This window comes from Zalophus californianus, chromosome 5, assembly GCF_009762305.2.
Source record: "Zalophus californianus isolate mZalCal1 chromosome 5, mZalCal1.pri.v2, whole genome shotgun sequence".
Taxonomy (NCBI): domain Eukaryota; kingdom Metazoa; phylum Chordata; class Mammalia; order Carnivora; family Otariidae; genus Zalophus; species Zalophus californianus.
In genome coordinates, this window is record NC_045599.1 from 129,427,174 (window position 1) to 129,445,919 (window position 18,746).

The 18,746-nt window shown below is 37.9% G+C and overlaps 1 protein-coding gene across 4 annotated transcripts in view; it reads left to right on the forward strand.

Annotated features, from left to right (window-relative positions):
• The window catches only part of DROSHA (drosha ribonuclease III), a 120,857-nt gene that overhangs the window by 85,666 nt on the left and 16,445 nt on the right, over positions 1-18,746 (forward strand). For all 4 annotated transcript variants that reach the window (XM_027605558.2, XM_027605555.2, XM_027605557.2 and 1 more), the window contains 6 exons: positions 1,193-1,292; positions 4,710-4,812; positions 6,761-6,831; positions 12,546-12,590; positions 14,119-14,276; positions 15,324-15,429. In XM_027605558.2, the coding sequence (XP_027461359.1) occupies positions 1,193-1,292; positions 4,710-4,812; positions 6,761-6,831; positions 12,546-12,590; positions 14,119-14,276; positions 15,324-15,429 (583 nt within the window). The remainder of the gene's footprint in view (positions 1-1,192; positions 1,293-4,709; positions 4,813-6,760; positions 6,832-12,545; positions 12,591-14,118; positions 14,277-15,323; positions 15,430-18,746) is intronic.

Sequence of the window (18,746 nt, forward strand, 5' to 3'; positions counted from 1 at the left end):
TCTGTGGCTCTTGCCCTGATAACTTGTACTCACTGACACAGTAATGCACAAGATTACAAGATGAAAGGCTACTGTCTTTGTCCTGTCAAGTTTATGTTCAAGTTGCCACAGCCACAGGAGATCAGCTTGTCTTGGTCTAGATGCTTTAGAGCTTATATTCAGTTTGTAGAGAAAGGGATGATATTTTAAAATGTCATTTCATTTTCTAGGATTTGTCTTTGATCCATTTCTCACTCTTTCCAATCTCAAGGGAAGTAAAACTTACAAGTAATTTTAATGATGAGATTTTGGTGTGTGTATGTATGCATTTATATGTGTTTTCTCCCCAGAAGTGTTTTCGTGTCTTTAATTTGATGCTAAGGGTAGGAAAGTGCATTTTGTGTTTTCATACCCACATCGTTTCTCTTTTAAAGGGAGACAATGCATGCTTCTCTGGGAGCAGTCTTGAGCTATTTGTATTCTCTCTGGGTCATTTCTCTTCCCAGGAAGTACATAATGAGGCAGAGGGGCGGCTCTGCAAGCCTGTCCTCGCTGGACACAATAGGACTAAATAAGCTTAGCTGCCCTGATCAACAGTGGATCTTAAAAAACCGGTCTGCGATTTAGAAGAGACAGTTTCGGTCATGGTCTGAACTGGCTTTCCATGGGGTCTTCCTCCACATCCGTGCACTTTCCTCATCAATCCGTTTGGCTTTCGTCAGGGCACAAGCAACCACGTGTGCCACAAGCAACCACGTGTGCCACTCTCAGTTCTGCTCCTGTCCCTGTCACACCTGTCAGGGACACGCTACCGCTGCTGTCCCGCCCAGGCTTCTCTTCAGAGGCCAATCATAATGCAGCCCAAGCAAAGATGTTTGTTTCCAGGCCCAATTTCTGAGTGTCACATCAGTTTGCTCTCAGCAGTATGTGACCAGCCCTTCAGGCCTTTGTCGCCAGATTTGCCAGAGCAGTCTTTTAACAGAAGTAAATGTGAAAATAGGAGTGAATGGTGTTGTTTGGGTGTTAGCACATTCAGATACACGGTACTTACTAGTTAACTTTCAAAGGCTTTTAATCAAACCCTTCAGTTTAGTTCAATTCAGCTGGTATCTATTGTGCAGATACTGTGTGCCAGACCTATTTTTATGACTTGGAGCTACAGACAGAAGGTTGTGATGCATATTTATTTATATGCCTTTTTTTTTTTTTGCAGTGTCCATTTGTACTATTTGTTTCCTAGTCTGGAAGAAGGAGGATTAGCAACTTATCGTACTGCCATTGTTCAGAATCAGCACCTTGCCATGTTAGCAAAGGTATGTCAAATGTCTGACACATTTGTAGTAAAGTCTGACATTTTCGTCTTCAGTCCATGCATAGTTTTGCATTTGAATAAGTAGCTCTTTAGGGTATATTAAGAGTTTAATATTTTATAGACTGGGAAGGATTTTTTTTTGTTTGGGTTTTAAAGATTCAACCTTATTAGTTCTGTTACCTTTGTGGGTTCACCAGCAGCTAATGAACTCCATGGTGAAGTAGCTTGATAACAGAAGAGGAAAAATTTGACAGATGTGTGTGAACAGAGTTAAACATTTGGGGAAAAGAGTAAGAACAGAGCAAAAGAAATGAAATATTTTGTATTTTCCCTTTGTGTACTATTTCTGTATTACATTTGTCTTTGATTTACATTAATAAGCAGCATTATAGCTTTGAATAGAATATGCCTGCCCATTCATACCCACAAGGGATACTTTATCGATCTTTGAGAATCCCCAAACATCACAAATCCCAGTAATTAAGATTTAGTGTTTAGGCTGTCCAGCTAGCTGACTTCATTGTTTGACTAAGAGAACCTTTTCTCAATTTAGATTCATGGTAGACATTTTACTTACTTACATGATCTCATTTGATATTCCTTTCTTTGTGCGGTGTCTTAGTATAGTAAGTTATAGCAAACAGAACACAGGTGCTTGGATTGGCCATCAGGATTCCAGTCCATGCTCCTCTTACAAATAGGGGGGCCATAGACAAATTGTTGTCTCCTCCAAGTCTCTGCTTTCTCATCTGCAAAATGGAGGTGGCATCAACATCTGCCACACAGGGTGGTTGTGAGAATCAAATGAGATTATTTGTTTGAGTTTTAATAATTCAGTTTATAAAGTGCTTGGCACAATCCCTGTTTGTAGTAATCACACAAACAGGTAAATAAATTAGTAGGAGTTGGTTGTTTTTATTGTGGCTGCCACTGTTCTCATTGTAAATTATTACATTTTATAGACCTGTGGGTTTATTCAATAGTAGAGAAAACCGTGGATCTTAAATCCTCCAATACCAGTGATTCACTGGAAAAGCTTTTTTGGGTTTTCCTTGATTTTTCCTTTAAGCACTTTTTTTCCTTCATTTTGATATAAATGTTGGAATTTGATAGAAAAGACTAGATAAAATCTATTTCTTAATTTGATCTTGCTGAAGCATTAAGTATATTCAGAATGGTTAATTTTAGACTCTGGTTTTTATGTTAGCAAGAGTACATTATTTTATTTTAGGTAACATCGTAGTCATCATAGTGATGGCATTTGAGAATGTAAACAATGACCTGTTAATGAAAAACTGTAGGCAACAGGAATGCTTCTTGGTTTTAGCAGCTTTACCATGAATGAAGTTCCACGACTCTACCTAAAACTGCTTTAGTGTTCAGTTGATTTAATTGTCAAATGTTTCCTGATAGGACACATAAGTGTTCATTGGAAATACATGTGAATAAGTAGTTGTCAAACCACTCCCTTTTTTTTTTCAGTTTAAAATATAATGGAATTGTATAATTATTTTTCAAACAGTTGTAGGGAGGATATTTACAAAGCATGGAAAATTGCCCTAACGGGAAAACAGACACTGTTATGTGACACATTAGGTGATGTACAAAGCCATGAGTTATTTTGGCAAGTTTCTCCCTTGAGCTTTCTATATGATCTTCCTCCACCCCAAGTACTGACATTCCCATAGCATTCAACACCCATCTGCTCCAGTAGAAGGTAATGGTGGCCTTGCCCTTGGTCTAGACTAGTGGCTCTTAACCACTTGGAAGGGGGCACTTGACAGAGGATTGCTGAGAATCTTTAAGAACCTAATGAAAGCTCCAGGTCAGCTCTCCAGACAAATGAACACTTCAACACATGTACCAGTTGAACACCACTCTCCTTTTTAAAAGTTCCACTAATGCCTACATGAAAAAGTAAAGATGTAGAGCAAGGAGTATGAAAAATTGGAAAATTCATAGCATTCCAGAATAGTTGTTTGTAATATAAAATATGACTTGCAGTCTATTCTCAAACAGGGCTCCAGAGATTAGCAAACAACTACATTTTCCCAGTGAAGTTGTGCAACAGATGACATTTACATATTCTACCATAAGTTCTTGCACTTAGGGATCAATTTTTTAAAAGAGGTGTTTTCTGCTGTTGCATTTGTGGTAGTCAAAACTCATTTGAATATATTTTGTACTCATGAATTCCTAGCAATACAGAATACTGATAGCATATATCTCGTTTTTATTGTCTCTACCTTTTCCAGTGTAAATGGATATGGATATTTTTAACATGCATACTGAGACACACAAAATCTGAGTATCTTATCTGAGGACTGATGAAACTTATATTATCCTAGGTTGTTCATTGACTTGTGTCTTGTTCCATATTATATAGCATGTTACAGCTTAGTAAGAATTTATTAAATTGAATTATAGGGTAATGGAAACAGATTTATTGCATGCTTATGCAATGTTTGTATTTTTCTCCTTTTATGGAAAGAATTATGATTTCCATTTATTCAGTCTCAGGAGTTTTATTTAAAAAAAATCATTCATACTGTGTCTAGTTCCCAAAGGACTTGAATTAATTTGTATATTATAATACAACAGGATAAGAAATAAGTAGGTACTGAACTCAGAGTAAAGAGAAAATATGGTTAAGACAGAAAAAGGAAGATAAAGTTACTATATACAGATATATTCCTAAGTCCTACACAATTTCGACCACAAATTTGGTTCTAAACTTTTCTGAGGCCAAATAAAAAAAGGAAGCATAATTCATTACAAACAATATTCCAGAGCCCGTAAGATAAATCCAACCCCATTGCTCAGAAGACCTCACTGAGCCTTCAGAAAGGTAAGTATAGAGACCTCATAAAGGGGACACAAGTACAAAGATAAAGAGCCACAAAAATCCTTACCAAATTAAAAAAAAAAAGATTTAGAGATATAAGGCATTTTGAAGTCTTCTGAGGGTCCCCATTTATTCTGCCACATAGAAATCTGTTGTATAGTACAAATATCAGTACCACATAACTCAGGAATCAAAGAGGTTAACTTTGGGTTGTGTTCGTGTCTCTCTAGACATGTTGGGTGAATCCAGAGGCCCATGGTCTTATAGCATAGTCTTTTTCCAGCTTGGACTAGTACTTGGTCTGAACTTGGAATTGGACTCAGGTCTGATCATTTCTGAACCATCAGAATTGAAACATCAGAGTTCATAGAAGCCTACTTGAGGAAAGGTTGAGGTTAGTCAGATCTGAACCATATATAAGGACTTCTAATGAATGGCAAGCTAAACTCTCTTAATATACTGACACAAGGCCAATTAATTTGTAACCATTACTCCTTACCCCTAGGAGATGTTGAATTGTTACAGTTATGATTTTGCCAAATTCTTTCTTACTTGTCATTTTGAATTTTGTAGAAACTTGAACTGGATCGATTTATGCTTTATGCTCATGGACCTGACCTTTGTAGAGAATCAGACCTCCGGCATGCAATGGCTAATTGTTTTGAAGCATTAATAGGTAACTTCTCTTTTTATAATCTAGTTTCTTACATATTTAAAATGTTTGGAGAGCATATAAAATTCAGTGTGGAGAGTTGGGACAAAATTACTTGTTTCCAAAGCATGTGAGGTCCCTAGTATAACACTAACTTCGTTGTATTGTGGTTAGTGTAGCTCTTCCAGAGCGAGCAAGCAGTCATGCTTTCTTTTCTTGCATTCCTGATGCCTGAATTGGTGTCTGATGTCATGTATGTGCATATTTAGTATATGCTGAATTGAACTGAAGTGAGTTAATATGTAGGTGGATTACTTTCCAAATCCGATTCAGGATCACATACATAAATAAACAGTGAGTAGGTTGCTCATGAGGCCCTGATAATTGTTTTTGATCACATTTTAAACTGTTCATAAGATTTTCTCATTTAAGCATCTTGAAAACACTGCAACTTTTAAATCCCAGGGCTTGACTATGTATGACTATAACTTATTCACTTGAAGTAAGACTGAGGCAGGCACTTTACTGCCTTGGTTTCTTTTTTACTGTAACTAGAATATATTCAGCTGTTGGTACAGGAAAGTTATGAAGAGTTAATTAGCTGGTGATTGCAAGTATGCTTTACAATGAAATGTTACAGTAGATTGACAATTCCTTGATTTTTTTTTAAATAAATGAGTACATTTTATTTTTTAAAGGCCTTTGTACTTATCAATTTTCCTTCTTCCTTTGAAAATGAATATAAAAGCATCCCATTATAGTTTTGTGCTGATGATGGTAACAGGAGAATGTTTAATAATTATTATCCACAGTCTTTTCACAGCTATGTCTATTTTGCATAAATATGTCTATTTTCAGAGGATTTGTCACATGGAGTTATTGTGTTCTGTACACATAATAATTTTGACAGTTAGTGTTATGGTTGGCTCCTGAACCAGGCAGACATGATTCAATTCCTTCTTGCTTTATTTATCAGCACTGTGTCTTCACCAAGTTATTGAATCTCTTTGAGCCTCAGTTTCCCCATCAATGACATGGAGATAGTGTCACTTACCTCACAGAATTGTTGTAAGGATCTTAATATCCAATCTTGGCAGCGTCTGATTCAGAGTTCCATTTCCTCAAACCCTTCCCCAAATCACCTACTATGAACCCAAATCCTATAAAACTTCTGTAATACTCTCTGCTGAGGTGCCTGTGAAGGTAAAGATAAGAATGTGAAAATGCTTTGCACTGTCCCTAGGGCATGAGTGGCCCCCAAACCATGACTGCTACTACTATCATCGTCATTATTATTAGCATTATTATTATTATAACTACAACTACTGATAAATAATAAATGTATTTATTCATCAAAAACCCTGGTGACTAAGTATCTTAATATTTTACATTAAAAAATGCCTTTCTGAAGACAGATGTAAAAATATTTCAAAACTATAAGACTACCTTACTCTGGAGTTATTTGATACCCAATTAAAATGTTACTTGATTTGATATCCAATTTAAATGTTAGAAGTTATTTCAAATTAAAGGAAAAGGTTGTCCTGATTTTTATTTGCAGAAGTCTTCATTGATCTGAACTCGGGTTTTATCAGATTTTTTTATGGTCTGAAACATAAACTATAAATAGAAAGCAAAATAAAATAAAACCTAACATGCTCATAAAGCCAGGGTTTGTGCATACTTCCCTTAGTAAGTTCATGCCCATACCCTTCATGATAGCTCAGATTAGGCTTTTTACTTAAATTTTGGGTTTAGATTTCAGTAAATTGAATTTCATATTTCATTCTAATTTATAATACAAATTCTGGCTAAAAGAGGGAAAATGCTACCTTTAAAACAATTGCTTCTGGTCTTGTCAGTTTTTTTTCTGTGAGTGGTTTTGACTTGCCTTTTGGTTTTTATAGAGCTATGTAATTTTCTCTGAATATTAATGCAGCCTTCCTTTTGGCGTTCCCATCCTTTTATCTAGGAGCTGTTTACTTGGAGGGAAGCCTGGAGGAAGCCAAACAGTTATTTGGACGCTTACTCTTTAATGATCCGGTATTTATCTTGAATCATTTGATTTTTCTCAGTTATGTATTATTACAGAGGATTTTATATCAATTAGTGATTGTGTTTAAAGAGAGTGTAGGAGAAACAAAGTCCCCGAATCTGCCGTAGATGGTAGACTTTAAGTGTATCAGAATAGTTTACTTGGCTCTGTTGCAAATGGGAAAGTGCTGTGGACACTTACACGAGGGGCTTGTCTTCTACCTGAAACCCTGTCTCTCCTCGTGGCCACTTACAAATTCAATATAAATACTTTGCTTTATTTTGAAGTATCTTGAAGTTAATTATGATTTTCTGTTTTATAATCGTTGGGTACCTACCCCATGCAGGCTTACTTGAAGCTCTCGCCTTTTAGCTTTTCTGTTTATGATTTGTCTTTATGTAAATTATGTAGACTAGATAAATGTATATTTATTTTAGAAAGTCAGTTCATAGGGAGTTTTTTTTTTTTTCTTTCCATAGGGAGTTTCTGATAGGGCTATGAATAAAGAGTATGGAAGTACTTTTTTTTTTTTTCTTAAGCAAATTATAGTTTAAGAACAGATGATAGATTCTAAAATAGTTTCTGTTGGTTACTAAAGTATTAAGCTATTAATATTGCTAGAGCTACCTTTTTAATCCTGCATGTAATAGAGCATACTAGATGCTTTTTGTACCAAAACAAGTCAATTTAACATTTAAGTTAGGGAGAGGCAACTCTGTATTCCAAATTGAAATGTCATTATAATTGAGTGAAATAGCCCTCATGGAGGAATAAAGAACATAGGAAGCCAGTGTTTTAAGCCTTTCTGAAACCTTCAGCTTAAGTGGCTGTCAGATGTTATTACTGTATTACTTAGGATAGTTTAAAAAAAAAGAATCAATAGTTTTGAAAAATGTGACCTGGATGATGTTCATATCTGAGGATTTGATTTTTTATATTTGTTTTTATAGAGATATGTGATGTTTTTATGTGTGTGAATTCTCTCCTGATGGGAAAGTTATCTACAGATGTTCCCTGTTCCCCCGTTTTGTCCTACACATATTAAATGAGTGTGCATCTTGATTTATATCTGTAGCAGATGGCGTGTATTTTAAGTCTTTTTCTCAAATCTTAAAATATCTTTGTTCTGGCCTTTATCTTTTGTTGGCAATTTCAGCAACCTCTTTACTTTTTCCCTCCCTCCAGTCTTGCCTTAAACTGGTCCCCCTACCCCCCCGAACCTCCCCCCCTTCTCCCATCTTACCTGCATCCTCCCCATCCATTCTGTGTTCTTTTCCTAAGTCATATGCAGTTATACACTGTGTGTTCTTAATTGCACCAGTTTTTGTTTAGATTCTTTTCTCTCTTTAAACTGCTTTTCTCCCACTTGTCTACTTAGCAAGCTTATCTTATATTTCCAGTAGCGAGTGCAATGCTGGCACTGTTTAATAAATATTCGTTAAAGGAATGAAATGAATAAGTGACTAAATGAAAAAGCAGTGTTTAATAAATATTCGTTAAAGGAATGAAATGAATAAGTGACTAAATGAAAAAGCAGAGTCTGAACATGATCTTACAAATGGGACGCCTGAGATTCAGAATTCATTTTACTGTGTCTTTTATGAAACTGAACAGTGCTTAGTAAGATATGGTCTTTCCATTTCAGAGTTTTCAAGGCACACACTAGGACAGTCTAACGCATTTGATATCTCCATGTTGGTTTACATCTGTTAGGTGTGGCGCATCAGAGACACTGGTGAACCGTTGAACTTTTTTTTTGAGTAATGGTAGTGTGAAAGTCTAATCAGCTGCAGGCAGCCAGACAGAAACCTGTAGACCCACAAAGTCAGATTGATTGAACCCATGTTGTGAGGGAGGTGCAAGTCCTTTCCGAGGCCTGGGCTGGTGCTGGCGGATTCTAAGGGGGGGCCAGGAAAGCAGGGATCAGTTCTTGGTTGCTTGCCTTTTCTGAGGCTGGATCAGAAGGAGCCAGGGATTAATTTGGAATTGGGTGCTGTTAGGAGCCAAGGGCAGGTTAGCAGAAGTGTCCCCAGTAATCTTTATTTAGAGGATAAGACATAGCAAAGCAGGTCAGAGGGCAACATTGGCAGGAAAGCAGTAGTCCCTCAGAGGCGACCTGTTCTGACATTTTACAGCTGCTGTAAGACCTTGAGGGAAACATAGTTTCCTCTGAACTTTGCAGTGGGCTTTAACTCTGTCATTCCCCCCCCTGTTCACAGCAGGGCTGTTTTTCCCTTCCCAGTCTGGTCTGCTGTTCATTCACTCTTCAGCCCAGACCGTTTTTTCTGGTTCCAGGTCTTCATCTTTGACCCTTCATGGTTTCCCAGTACCTTCAGACCCATTGTTGCAATTTGACCATCCCAATGGGCCTCTTAGATAGGGAGAGATACTGTGTAATCTTTCATATTCTCCCGCTCCCTCCTTTTGGTCTTTACATGTCTGTCCCAGTATCTCCGACCCTGGCCTTTCTCTGGAGCTCCAGAAATTAGAGGAAGTGTCTTTTTTCAAATGGCTCCTTGGCAGCTTCACGCAGGTGTTCCACAGATACCTCATTTCAACATTTTTAGCATTTCAGCTCATCACCTTAACACCAAAGCATATTTCACCTCCCTTACTTTTATCATCTAAACCCAAACCTTAGGATCTTCTTTTGTCCTGAAGCTTTTTTCTTCCATCTCCATTCAGTTGCAAACTCCTGTCAGTTCTGTCCTTAGATCTCTTGAATTGGTTTGCTCTTTTGGCCATCCCGTTGCTTTAGTGTTTACCCTCCTCATCTCCCACATGAAATACTGAACTGGTTGTGATTCGCCACGACTCCGTCTCTCATTCATACTACATTTAGTGTTGTCTTCTTTTTAATGCACGGATTTGATTATGGTCTTTGAGTTCTTTACTGTCTGCCAGAGTCTGTATTATATAACAGAGCATTTAATGGTTTTCATAATCTGACTCCCGTCTATTTTTTGTCTCCCATCTTCTCACTTCCCCTTTGTGCCATTCTAGGAATTCCCTTTTTTAATTAAAAAATTTTTTAAGACTTGATTTTTTTAGAGCAGTTTTAGGTTAATAGCCTGATTCAGAGTAAAAATTTCTCATATACCCCTTGCCTCCACACATTCACAGCCTTTCCCATTTTATCAACATCACCCATCAGAGCGGTACATTATTACAATTGATGAACCTATATCATCACTCAAAGTCCAGAGTTTACCTTGTACATTCTGTGGATTTGGACAAATGTGTGATGCCATGTATCCATTATAGTATCATGTAGAGTATTTTCACTGCCCTGAAATCCTCTGTGTTCTGCCTCTTAGCAGTTAACTGTTTGTGCTTGTGTTCTCTGAGACACACTACTTGTGCATTTATGGTGCTCTCCTTTTGATTCCCTCCCCCTGCTGATTTGCCAGATGCCTCATGTTCTTCAGGGTACATCTGAAGAGCTACCTCTTCTTTGAAGCTTTATCTCACACCGCCCAAGCAGAGTTTTCCTTGCGTTTAGTACATATTGCTATTATAGAACCTCTCTCAGTTCATTAAATTATACTTACCTTCATTTTTCCCCACTATGCTTCTTTGAGGACAGGAATGGTATCTCATTTGTCTAAGTAAGCTAATACATAGTATGTATTCAACAAAGATATGTTGCTAAACAACAAGTGTTGGCAAGGATGAGGAGAAAAAAGAACCCTCGTGCACTGTTGTTAGGAATGCAAACTGGCACAGCTACTGTGAAAAACAGTATGGAGGGTCCTCAGAAAGTTAAAAATAGATCTGCCCTATGATCCAGTAATCACACTACTGGGGATTTACCCCCAAAATACAAAAACACTAATTCTAAAGGACACATGCATCCCTATGTTTGTTGCAGCATTCTTTACATTAGCCAAACCATGGAAGCAGCCCAAGTGTCCATCGACAGATGAGTGGATAAAGAATACACACACACACACACACAGAGGCATATTATTTAGCCATTAAAAAGAGTGAAATCTTGCCATTTACAGCAATGTAGATGGAACCAGAGATAGGAGGCTAAGCAAAATAGGTCAGTTTGAGAAAAACAGATACCATCTAATCTGTCACTCATATGTGGAATTTAAGAAACAAAACAAGTGAGCAAAGGAAAATAAAAAGAAAGACAAACCAAGAAACAGACTCTTAACTATAGAGAACAAACTGAGGGTTACCAGAGGGGAGGTGGGGGGAGTGATGGGGATTAAAGAGTACACTTATCATGATGAAAGAAATAAAATAAGGGATAAAAAGTTGCATTAATAAATGTCAAAGGTCAATGAACATTTTCCAGAACACACTGAAGGTAGAGGTTTTGCCTGGAGCTAATAAATGCTAGAGCTGGGGTTCCAATCTGGATTTTTTACAGGATATTTTCTCTGGCATCAAGGTGTGGCAGAACCTGATCTCTGAGTAGGGTAGATGAAAGGAAATGGAGGCAATTGAAATAATCTAGTCGTGAGGGGTTAAACGGTTATATATGTAAGACATCTAAGGAGAAATCACAGTGTCACTGAGTGAAAAACATAGGAGAAGGGAGAAAGAAGAATCAAGTTGCTGAGAATTTTGAATTTTGGAGATTGGAGTTGGTTGGAAGAGATGGCTGTTTACTGTTACTGTTGATATGACCAGTATTAGTACTAGTGTCTTCTGTGTCCCAGCACTGGGCTCACTGCTTTGCGAAGGAAAAAAGCATGAGAGAACATGAGAAAGTTGCAAGAAGGGAATGACATTCAGCGTAATTCATGCTACAGAGAATGCAAGGAAAAGGTTATTGAATTGGTTAAGAGAAGCTCTCTAAAGCCTTAAAAGAACAGTTTGATATTTTTTTTCTTAATATTGGCCAAAAAAACCCCCCAAACCCTCTAAGTGGGATGCAAGTTTTCCAAAAATATTGGGTATTTTGTCATCATGTGTGTCACAGTGATAATAGATATTCTTAGACTTCTCCCCCACAAATTTAAAAAAATATTTTTTCCCTCTTTTTTTAAAAATCTTTTATTTGTTTGAAAAACCTAACATCAAGGCCAGCAAGTAGATTCAGTCAGAGGCTCCCTAGAGTCTAAAACTGAAGGAAAAACACTTTAATCCTGAGGAAGTTCTAATTATAACTGCCTCTAGATTTAGCTCAGTGGATAAAATAAGGTACTGGGCTTCTCCATAAAATTCACTCATTTCCTTATTTCAAGGAAACATTTCTGGTGACCTGCGGTAAAAGTGCGGTCTTATAGATCTGAGAGTTTAGGAACTAGATTTGGATGTTTTCCACCCCATCTTAAAGCAGCTCAAATGCTAATGAATGAGTGCCTAAAATAAAAGACATCTCAGATGAGTTTTAATTACAAAAGGCAGAGCTGATGCACATTTCTGGGGAATGGTAAACTAAAAAATATGATTAAAACAGCAACTTAATCCCGTGTATTAGGTTAAGCAAATGTGTAACTGAGTTTTAAAAGGTATCTTTGACTTCTGGGGGTGGAGGTGGCTCTTTTCCTCCCCAGCTTAATAGGCTAATTAGAGTCACTACAGGCAGTTTGAATGGTGAATACACTTAAAAAAAAATTAGTTTGCTAGCACTATTGAATTTGCAGTAAGTGGAGTCAGCATCTGAAATAGTTCACTATTTCAAATAATGGCATTTTATTTAGTACTCCAGAGTGTGTTAAATGGCTCCCTGGAGCATTAAAGGCATCGTTCTATTTTCCAGGACCTGCGCGAAGTCTGGCTCAATTATCCTCTCCACCCACTGCAAGTAAGTGCGACCTTCCTGTCTGCAGTGAGCTTTATAGTTCCGGGTAGTCCCGTTACTTTAGTTTGCCTATTTTTCCCTCCTGCTTTTATCGACTTTTATTCCCTTCAGTGACATTATGACCTTAAGCTGGGGTGTCAAGCGGAACTGGAAAACTTTGGAACAAATAGTAAAATGAACCCATGTGTTGCATTTGTGCTTTGGGGTGGGGTGGGGGAGCACTGGGGGTCACCTTCCTTCCCTCATGAGGCCAGAGGAATACTTGTGTGGTTGTGGTGTGTTGCCCTCTCTCCTCCAAAAAAGTGATAGTCAAAGCTTAATATGTTGTTTCTAGTGTATCTCCCTGGCTGCTATTATAGAGAAAATAATATGGAAGCAAGTGTGTGCTTAGTAAAAAGAACAAATACAAAATTAACATTGCTAAATTGTAACCCAATTTAGATCTTGGAAATTGAGGGCTTTGACTCAGATTGCTTAAAATGTATTGTAAATTAAAATTTTAGTACAGTGTGATGACTTTTTACTCAAGATTTTGGTATTTAAAAGATCTGTAGGTGGTGACACTCTTTTTCCCAGTTGGTTTAAAAACTCTTTGTATTCTTTCCTTTTATTTCTGTTTTCCCTGGAGACATATATGTATACATATATATTCTCATACATATTTTTATATGTGCATGTATGTATACGTACATTATACATATATAAGAAGCACGAGTGGCTGAACTCTTATGAGAGGCTTTACAGTAATAAATGGCATTAATTCAAAGAACTTTAGAAACATTAGTATGAAATTGTCCAGAGTTGTTGAAAATGTTCACTTTAATTACTCTTCTCGTATTTGCTGTATGCTCTCACTTTTGCATTGAGTTGTTCAAGACTTATTGTTTTGTGGAGCACCTGCCTGGTGGTACAGTAATCTCCAGTGTAAGCTAAATCCAGCTTTAATCATGTTCATTTGCCAAAATAGGCTGGTCCCTAGAAGACACACAGAGGTCATATTCCCCTAATGGGGTGGTTCTCAAAGGTTAGTCTCCATACCAGCAGCATCTGCCTCTTCCGGGAACTTGTCTGACAGGCAGATTCTCAGTCCTTACTCCAGATATACTGAATCAGAAACCCTGGGAGTAGGGCCCAGCCATTTGGATGTAATAGGCCCTATAAGGGTTCTGATGAATGTGAAAGTTTGAGAACCACTGCATTACTAGATACACGTATTCTCCACCAGCAGTTCTTCACTTTGCCTCTTCCTTGGAGAGTTAGTATAATACGTGGGATTTTCAACTACCTGTGTACAGTACTTGGCCTTGAAACTTGATAGAAGATTGGAAAATATTATTTGAGCCTTCTTTAAATATTAGGTTTGTTTGCCATTCTAAGGGATGAGAAAGAAGCTTCCGTGTTTTATTGGCATTTCAGATATTTCTGCCCATGGGAGAAGGAATTTTACAAAACATTATCCTAGAGTTGATAATTACTCTTGTAACCAAAAACTGCATGTGATTTTTATTTATTTTTTGTTCTTTTCCTGCAGCTACAAGAGCCGAATACTGATCGACAACTTATTGAGACTTCTCCAGTTCTGCAGAAACTTACTGAGTTTGAAGAAGCAATTGGAGTAATTTTTACTCATGTTCGACTTCTGGCAAGAGCATTCACTTTGAGAACTGTGGGATTTAACCATCTGACCCTGTAAGTTAGATTTAACCATGCAATCCCAGTGTGACCATTTAGACAGGCAGTCCCGAACTTTTGCTGCGTGCCTTTCAAAGGAATTGGGATTTCAAACATATTTCTAGGAAAGTCACATCATGAGATGGGTGAGTAGCCAGACACTGGTGTGGATCAGGGGCTAGGTTCCAATCCAGTATTTTTGGTTTCATTGTCATGCATCTTATTTCTTCATAAAGTGTAAGAGAAGCATGAAGGAAGTAAAAATTTTATCTGTAAAGGAACAGATATTAAGTATTTTAGGCTTTACAGGCCATGTGGTCTCTGTTGCAGTGATTCGACTCTGCTCTAGTAGCCTAAAAGCAGCCACAGAGAAAATGTAAATGAATGGGCATGGCTCTGTCCCAGTTAAAGTTGCAAAAACAGACCGTGGGCTGAAATTGGCTCTCCATCCTAGCTCTAGATGAATGATTTGGAGATGAGCTAATATAATAATTAGGAAAATAACCAAAATGTTATTTCTTTGCCTGTTGTTCTTTATTTAGTTCTTGGCTTCTCTCCTCCAAATCAAATATTCACAGCTCTCTTTAAAGTGTAGAGATTTAAGATTCTTGTCAGTTTTTTTTTTTTTTTTTTTTTTTTTTAGTGTCCTTAAACTGGATTCCAGATTTGAATGATAGAGTGTATATTTCAATAAAGAAGTAAAGATTTAACAAAGAAAATTCCTGGACCATTTTGCTTTGTTTTCTCTGTGTGAGAGTGTTATCTATACTTTATGTTTCAACTGATACTCCTTAACTTCTGACCAGGCACTATTTATCAGTCTTCCTTTACCAGTTACTTAATCCTTAGATAGTGGTCCCTGTACTCTTCTTCGAAACTCAATCTGTATTGACTCAGGTCTCTTCTCAGTTGAGGGGCCTTAGGGGATTGTATTTAGTTTTGTGTTTTAAAGCAAGGTGAACACATTGCCTTCTAAAACCGTGCCTTTTTAAAAATTCTGCTTCTTTTTTTTTTTTAATATACAAATGCTTATTGATCTCTTTGCATTGATGTTGTTTTTTCCAGAGGCCACAATCAGAGGATGGAATTCCTAGGTGACTCCATAATGCAACTGGTAGCCACCGAGTACTTATTTATTCATTTCCCAGATCATCATGAAGGACACTTAACTGTGAGTTTGTGTTAAATCATTCCTTCTGGTAAGATTGCTATATAATAGAGTGAAGATTAGAGTAGCTAAATATATATTTATGTAATTAATTACTTAGTTCTTGACTTTAGCATATCATATGGTTTTGTTCATTTCATTATGCAAATTGTATACAAAGCAGTATATGAGAATAACTTGTTTTATGAACTCCCTTCATTTAATGATTACATACTCTGTGCAAGACATTGACTTGAGCTAGGCTTCATGGGAAGAGCAAATATTAGTTGACACCTATCCATAAGGAGTTTAAAAAACTATTAGCAGAAATGAAAAATGTAAGTAAATAGCTACAAATACTCTCTCTCTCTCTATGTGTGTGTGTATATATATATATAGAGTATGTATGTGTATGTGTTATGTGTGCATGCATACAATACATGTACACTGTGAAAAGTAGTAAGTAATTGTAACTAAGTACAGGAGAGAACCATGTGAAATATTATGAAGAGGCATAGGTAAACTGATGCACTTGTGCTGTTTAGAAAAAGATAAGATTTCTTTTAGCTGTGGATTTCCAAGAAGGCTTCATGGATATGATGATGTTTGAGCCTTTAAAGGTGAGTAGGATTTGGCCACTAGGATTAATGGGAAGAAATTTCTATGCAAAGATATGCCACACATTGGGCCTGCTGAAACAAAGGCATAACATGAAAAACCAGAAGATAGAGAGACAGTAGGAAATCAGTTTGGCTGGATCCAGGGCAGAGTTGAAAGGGACTTAGAAAGACAAGGTTTGATTTATGAACAAAGTGAAACAGTCCCCATTTCTCTCACTTTTGTTTCATTTTATAAGATTGTATTGAGCTTTTCCATTTGTTGCATACTGTTTGTACTCTGAAACTGATCAATAATATAGCCAGAATGGTGAACAAAGCATATCTGGAAGCCAGTCATGATGATCTCTCAAGGCCTAAGAATAACCTTTGAGAAGACCCTCTAGAGTTGGGCATTGAGAAAGCAAATAGTTTCTGGGCCAAGAAAAATGGTAGTGTGCTCTAAGATATTTTGTTAGTGCAGCCTTCCTTTTGTATTATACTTGAAGCAAATAATAAGTCTTTCACACTTTGCATCTCCACGATTTTTATGCATAGTTTTGCTTTGAATAGAATTGGATCTTACCTCTGCAACTGTGAACCCTGGAAATAGTTTATGTGAGACACAAATATTGGAATTAAGGAGAATATGGTGACTTGACCATGTTTAGATGTAATTTTTCAGTGAAATTTCTAAGCCTAACAAAATGTGATTCTTTTATTCGCTCACTCAATGAGTATTGTGTTCTTACCATGCCCCATACTATTATATGGGAAATCAGTAATACTATTCTTTTGAATTTAAAGTTAACAGTTTGATTACCATTTAAAGTTAACTATTTTTGGATGGACCGGGGAGTATTTCCTCTTGAATTAATATTAAATTCTTAAGAACATAGGAGTATTTACCAAAAATAAACTAGTGTCTAGTATCTTGCTGTGCGTTAGGGAATCAATAAATGCTTGTTCAGTATCTTCCACTAGGGAATAGATTTCATCGCTGTCAGAGTATCTCGTTGGTCTGAGAAGTGGCCAAACCAAGCCAAGTGGCTTGAAAGAGTAATTCATTTTTTTGGCCATATAGAGGCCACTGGTGAAAATGTGTGACTAAATACACACATTTACCCCTGTATTCCTGCAAAACTAATTGTGAACTCTAGGATTTTGTAGATGTGGAACATTCTAGATCAACAAGTTTACTGCTTCCCATCTTGGTCTCGATAAAGGGAAAACCAGGACTATGCTAAAGATTCTAGTTTTGTGTTCTTTCCAAAACTGCCTCAGTGCCATAGCTGTAGTTTGATCCAAAATGTATTTATCAGCCTTGTTGTCTTAAAATTAGAGAATTTTTGAATAGCTTATTAGAAAGATGGTAAATGACAAAATTACGATATGATGGTTTTATTAACTATATTCACAGAAAGCTTTGGTAGAAATCAATAGGACTGACAGATCTGCTGGTAAAACAAAGATGATCTGTCATCCACTGAGTACATATTTTAAAAGCTATGAACTCTTGTCGGTGCTGGCATGGTTGCTCCCTCCCTCCTTCTTGAAACACTGTCCTTCATTGGCTGCTGTCAGCTTCTGTCAGCTTCTGTCAGTTTCTGTCACGTGTCTGAAAGGCTCCCCTCTAGGCCCTTGTCTCTTGTCACGAGAGCCCCTCCTCGGCAGTCTTTTCCACGTACACACTGTTGGTTTCACTCTAGCCACAGGGACGTCCACACAGACCTCTTCAGTCCCATTTCTTCCTGAGCTCCAGTAAGTAGCTGCCCCCTCGGCATCTCCCCATGGCCAAGACCGAACCTAGAGTCTTCCAGCAGCCGCTTCTCTCCCAGCGTTCCCTGAGTAATTGAGTGGCAGTGGTGCGGCCGCCGTCCTGTGTTGCAGGTCAGAAACCCAGGAGTCATCTTTGATTCCTCCCTCCACCCACGGCCCTATATTCTAGACTATTCACATGTCCTGACATTGTTACTTCTTGAGTAAACACCTCGTCTTCATCACCTAAATCCTCTCAACCAGCCTGGGTCACCTGGACCGCTGTAGTAGCTTCTGCGTCTCCGGTTACAGGAATATGCTTGAGAAACAAACCCCGTTAGAAGGGGTGGCGTTTATTAATTTGCACAGGATACGATCTTCAGGTTGTGTTTGTACCAAGCACTAGGTAACTCAGCGTTTTCTGATTTCCCCGAGCTGTATGCTACTGTTTGCAAAACTGGCCTTTGCAGTTCTGTACTCTCCTGCAGTGGACAGTGTCCGGGAGAGACCCTCTGGTCGGCCCGGGTTTCAGGCCTGTTGACTGGGTCGTAGCTTCCTAACCAGTCTTCCTCTGTTCACTCCTCCCTGATCTGACGATGCATTTTCACGGGGCGGCTGGGGGTGTGTTTTCACAGCAGAGCTTCTGTGACCGTACTCGCCCTTCATCTTCAGTCCACTCTGGTTGTTCCTCTCATCTCCCCAACCACTAAGTGTTGGAGCACCCCCGTTCTCAGACCTCTTCTCTTTTCTCTTGACCTCCTTTCTGGGAGTGATCTCATGGCTCTGAGGACTTCTACACACCACTTCCTCATGCGTGTCTTCCGCCTGTACTTCTTGCCCTGACTCCAGACTCGTGTCTTTATATGTCCAGATACACTTGAATACCCAGGTAGAGGATATACTGGAATCCCTGGTTGGATTTCTGCTAGGCATCTCCAACCTAACATGGCCAAAACAAAACCTGCTTTTCTCTAGGCGTTCTCCATA